Raw genomic sequence first — 6,000 nt, forward strand, 5'->3', positions numbered from 1 at the left:
CATTTTTTTTGACTAATGTGAAATGTTAAGATGTGTTTGGTATACATGTAAATATATAAGCACAAAATGAAGCAGTTAAGATAAATTCATGTTTTTGAATTGATACCTCGTTTGATAAGAATGAAGTTAGAAATGGTTGATCAAATATCAGAAAATAGTTGATGTCCTGGTACACCCATCCTCTTACAAAACTCAAAATGGTTGTTCCCCGCCTCCATTTGTTATTTGAAATATTGATATGATTTCCTTTAGAAGAAATTAGATTTTAGTGTTCTTGTGGCAAATGTTTACCACAATGGATAAATACCCCAAATGGGAGGCTTTAACTGGGAAGCTGGTAGAAACATTTGTAAGGCAGATTTGTTCTTGTAGCAAAGATAGACATTTTGGGGAGTCTTTCTCTGAAATTATTTGTCAGGGACAATCTGGAAAGGGAGAATGAAAAAAGGGATGTCAAGAAGTATAACACTACCTTGATTTTACATTCAAAAAGCTGAAAGAAATGCAGCAGAAGAAGCAGGAGCAGCTCAAGAGGCAGCAGCTGGAACAGCTGCAGATGCTCATGGAGGAGCAAGAGAAGCTGCTCACCATGATGTCTGCGCAGCACAGGTTTCCAGGTACGCTTTCCTGATACCTGGCCACCGGGTGATGGGAGTCACCTGGGCTCCGGATCTTAACTGCCTGGCAGAACATTTCTACATTCCTCTGTCACAGGCTGCAAAGTCCAACTTCTTCAGGGCCAGGTAGATAAGTGAAATGATGATGTAATAATGCCTGGACTGGGGTGCTCTAGTGTTCTGGAGTGTATGTGCTGTACCTCCAGACATTCTCGTACACACGTGGTACTGAGGACTGGACCCAGGCCTCACACGTGCTAAGCATGTGCTCACTGAACCACATGCCCAGCTAGCAGTCGTTGATTTGGGGTAAACAAACGTAGTAGAATAGAAGCTAAGTTATGTGTGTAGTTACTGGTGCCCAGCTCCTGGCTGATGATGTATGGGAACTTCAGGGCTACAATGGTAACACTGTAGAAACCATTTTGCCTGACTGAAGAGCTGTGTTTTGTAGGTTAGTGGGTAGCAGTATTCTCTTGTATGCTGCATCTGTTAACAGAAAGCATCAGGAGTTTACCAGAGAAAAGAGTGTTGAAATTTGATCTGGAGTAGTGGTGTGAAAGCCTTTCTAACCACACTCCATTGTAACAAAAACATTCTCAGTCCTGATTCAGGACAAGCAAGCTCCACATCAGTGCTTGTTGAGTGTGCCTGGTGTGCGCAGTAGGATATTTTCCATTTGTGCCTCCAGAGTGCTGAGGTTACAGGTGTGTACCACCGTGCTCAGTTTATTCAGTGTGGGAGACTGAACCTTGGGCTTTGTGCGTGCTAGGCAAATACTGTACCAACTGGGCTATATCTCCAGCTCTAGTTGTGAAAATTTTCATCTGAGGATAACATTGTCAATGATCATATTTCATAAATTACAAGCAGTGGTCTGGAGCAGTGTTTGCTTTTTAGTACTACCCTGTAAGAGACATACTTTAGAGGTTCAGGAAAGGCCTGTTCTTCCTTTACTATGCTGGACACTGAGAATACAGAGAAGACATTGGCATGAATATTTTAAATGAGTGTGCCAAGGGTGGCTGGGTAGAAGAGGGTTGGGGGAATAAGAAATGTGGATGCTTTTTTGGAAAATATAGAAAGTCTTTATATCTATATAAAATTATATCTATATATCTATATCTACACACACACACACACACACACACACACACACACACACACACACACACACACTATAGACAGGGACAGGGTCTCTGCCTGCCCTGGAACTCTTTATGTAGACCAGACGGGCCTCAAACTCAGAGCTCTGCCTACCTTTATCTCCCAGGTGCACCATCACACTTAGCTTATCTTAAAATAATTGAATAGTTTATGATTGAATTGCTTTGAGGAGTCCATGAACACTAAAGATGATTTGAATACAAGGCTGTGTCTTCTTATCATAAGGTACAGATATGATAGAGTAGCAGGGTCGGATTGGAGTTACTAACGTGAGAACTGGCCACACTGAGTTCTGGACACTTAGCTTACACACAACGGGAGTTTGAATTTTCTTAATCTGACTTTTTTGGTGCTGGAAAGTGGACCTATAGCCCTGTACCTGCCAGGCATCTGCTCTGTTGGGAAGTGGCATAGGGAATTGGTTTTCAGACTTTATGCTTTCAAGACCCCAAATCTGTCTACCTCCTTCTCTTTTCCTTTCTTTCTTTTTTCAATGACAAGGTCTAATTTATTTTCTTTTTCATTTTTCATTTAAGATAGTGGGTTTCATTGCAGTATTTCACATATGTATATTCACTGTACTATGGTCACAGTCTGTTTGTCTGTCTGTCTTCCCCCATCCCCCCAACTGCACTCTTTTTTTAAAAAAAAAAAGATTTATTTATTATATGTAAGTACACTGTAGCTGTCTTCAGACACTCCAGAAGAAGGCATCTGGTCCCATTACAGATGGTTTTGAGCCACCTCGTGGTTGCTGGGAATTGAACTCAGACCTCTGGAAGAGCAGTCAGTGCTCTTAACCACAGACCCATCCTTCTACTCCCAACTGTACTCCTAAATTATTGATGACCACAAGGATCTTTTGTGCAGTGGATGTGTGTATGAGTGGGTGGAGTGTTAGTCAGCCCTTCATTGTGGGATGGGATAAACAATGCAGACAGAGCACTGCCGGTCTGCCTCATGCTCTGAGGCTTTAGCCCATATGGCCAGGTCCTGTTGCTGTGGCTCTGTGGCAGCTTCACTTGCTGTGGTAGGAGTAGGTAACAGGAGCTGCTCACTTCCTGACGGCTGAGAGGGACACCCTCCATAATCTATTCCTTCCTCCTTGGCTCCACCTCCTAAGAGGTGTGTCATGTCCCAGCATACTACCAGCAGGCTGTTAGTCTGAGGGTTTATGGGGCTGCATTCTGGAAAGCAGTATGGAGGTTCCTCAAAGAGTTGAAAGCTTGACAAGATGTAGGTGTCCCACTTCTGGGCATCTACCCACAAGAAGTCAGCTGGTTCCTGTACTTCTCTGTCTGGTCTCTGGAATGATGCTGTTTTACTAAAGTATTTGAAAAGAATTTCTACTTTTATATGGCTACATTATTAGGGAAAAGGATTACTTTAATATCTTTTCAGGTAATTGTGACTATTCCTCATTGTGTGATAAACAAGTGGCCTTTTCTTAAGTGGCAGTTGACATTATGGAATCTAAAACCATATGGATGAACTTTTCACAATGAGTTGAGTATCTAGACATTTTGAATAAATTGTTTTTTATATTTATGATTTAATGCATTGGCCATCTAGAAAATAGTGATTTGATGAGTTCTGTAGGTTTTCAGAACAGTGACAGTTCTCACACAATACAAAAAGTTGCAAAAAAAAAATAAAACAAAAAACCCCCCAAAAAACAAAACAAACAAACAAAAGCAGGGCAGTGGTGGCACATGCTTTTAATCCCAGCACTTGGGACGCAGAGGCAGGTGGATTTCTGAGTTCGAGGCCAGCCTGGTCTACAGAGTGAGTTCCAGGACAGCCAGGGCTACACAGAGAAACCTTGTCTTAAAAAAAAAATTTGCATGTAGCTGCACATAGTAGCTCAAGCCTTTAATGCCAGCCTTTGATAGGTAGAGGAAGGCAGATCTCTGTGACTTCAAGGCCAGCCTGGTCTATATCGTGAGTGCCAGGTCAGTGATGCATAGTGAGATGCTGTCTCAAAGCAACAACAACAAAAAATCGCATGCTATAATACTACTGTGAACCCAACTTTAAATGTCTCTAAGTATTGTAAAGCTGCCTGCAGCAGTAAATTTGGGCCACACTGCTTTCTTCTGCGCACACACACACATAGAGACACAGGCCCAGTTGGGGAAGTGGCCTGTGGCCACCCACCCAGATTCTCACAAGGCTTGTTGGTTCTCTGTCCTGCAGCTCTAATCTGATCTCCCACTGCATCATGGCGATTCTCTCTGTTCCTCTTTCCTGCATCATATATATGTATATATACATACACACATATCTACACACACACATATATATATATACATGTATATATACTATACACATGCATACATATATATGTATATATATACACATACATACATATATATATGTGTGTGTATATATAAGCACACACACACATATATATACTCAAACATACATCTATTTTTGAGACAGGATCTCATTCTATAGCCTTATCTGACTTGTAAGTTGCTGTGATAACCAGACAGGTCTTAAATTGCTTATCATTTGAGAATTTAGTGTATTTTGATTATATCTACTCCCATACTCCATCTGGCTGCATCTGACACACCCTTCATGACTCATGAGTTCAATTAGTGCTGCTTATATGTGCAAGAGCATGGGGCTATCTAATGGAACACGGTAGCCTACCTTAAAGTATGTGGCATCTGTTTATTTTGGATTTTAAGGTTTTGTACTTTCGTTAAATGACGTACTAATATGGAGAAAAATGCTTCTTTTATTTTAAAAATTACTTTGTGGGGTGAAGGGCCACTACTGCATAAAAGTCAAAGCATTGTAGGATGCTCTGAGATTTGTTGATTTTTTTTTTTTTTCATTTATAAGGCACATTGCTGCCTGATGATCAGAGCCAGAAGCATCGATCCCCAGGAGATTTAACCTCAGACGAGAAGGCCACTCTGCCACCACACAGTTACCCAAATCTAACCCAAGAAAACTCCCGTGCTTCTAATATTTTACCTGATGAAAAAAGTAATTTCTGTAGAGCTACTCAACAAGATTCTGTTCTGACTTCAAAAAATGCTTCTGGTTTGTTCTACGAGTCACAGTATCAAGAAGCACATGAGAACAGAAATGATTTAAAGGAGGAAAGCCCTGACCTCCCTTCAGGTGAGTCACATAACTGAGTTATCAGGTTGTCCTAAGACCAGGGTCATCCTTCCGATTGTACCCCTTCCTCTGCTGCTTTCATTATAAGGTCCCCATGCTTCACAGCACTGACCTGACCCTAAGCTGGGCCTTGATCCTCACTCCTACCTCAGTCTTCACAGATAGCACGGGGGCTTCAAAGATGGAGGCAGTGAGTTCTGCATCATGTGTTTTGGAGAATTTGGGGCTGATAAAAAAAATCTTCGCAATAGCTTTGGCAGGTGAGAACTGACCAGCTGCAGGTCAACTGTGACATGTGAAAAACGTTTGTCTTCATAGTACTTCTGTGTTCCAAGCAACGAGACATTCCTGCCAGAGAAATGGTCTTGTTGTTTGATGGTAACACACTCCAGAGCTCACTTGACTTTTCTGATGTATTTTCCCTACCCTCTCTCTTCTATATATATGTGTGGTCACTGTGTGCATGTGCATGTGCATAAAAGAGACAGAGAGAAACAGAGACAGACAGAAACGGGGCAGACAGGCAGGCTGGGGATAGAATTTAGAACATTACACATGCTAGATCACTGCTCTACCCCAGTGTAGCTGAACTTTACCCCACCCCCCATTTTAATGTCCATGCATGTGTGCATGCATGTACATATGGAAGCCCAGTGTTGATGTTGGGAATCATCCCATTACTCTTGAGGTGGTCTCGGTCACAGTCAGATTCTCCAGTGTGGCCAGTCCTTCTCTGAGGCTCATCTCTCTGCCTCCTGAGGCTAGAATTATTAGGGTTGTCACCATTTCCACCCAACTTAAGGGGAGGCTGGAGCCCCAGATTCCAGTCGTCATTCTGGCATGGCGAGAGCTGTAACCATTGAGCCGTCTCCTCAGAACAGCCAGTCTTTAAAACAAAACTGCCGTGCTTCTTGTCCCACTTCCTTTTCTTTACAGTTTTGTATCTTATCATATTGTGTTCTTTGTCTATTTAACTTGGAAAATTCTTCTGGCATGATCTGTAATCATCATTATTAGAATAACCATCAGATAATACATCTATTTAATACCTTTTATAGAGAGTCAAAGTTATTTTCAA

At 41.8% G+C, this 6,000-nt stretch overlaps 1 protein-coding gene across 2 annotated transcripts in view; it reads left to right on the forward strand.

The window, feature by feature from the left end:
- Cenpj (centromere protein J) overlaps positions 1–6,000 on the forward strand; it is a 59,658-nt gene that overhangs the window by 11,573 nt on the left and 42,085 nt on the right. For both annotated transcript variants that reach the window (XM_052191359.1, XM_052191358.1), the window contains 2 exons: positions 494–617; positions 4,638–4,922. In XM_052191359.1, coding sequence (XP_052047319.1) covers positions 494–617; positions 4,638–4,922 — 409 coding nt within the window. The remainder of the gene's footprint in view (positions 1–493; positions 618–4,637; positions 4,923–6,000) is intronic.

Source organism: Apodemus sylvaticus, chromosome 8 (genome assembly GCF_947179515.1).
Source record: "Apodemus sylvaticus chromosome 8, mApoSyl1.1, whole genome shotgun sequence".
NCBI lineage: Eukaryota > Metazoa > Chordata > Mammalia > Rodentia > Muridae > Apodemus > Apodemus sylvaticus.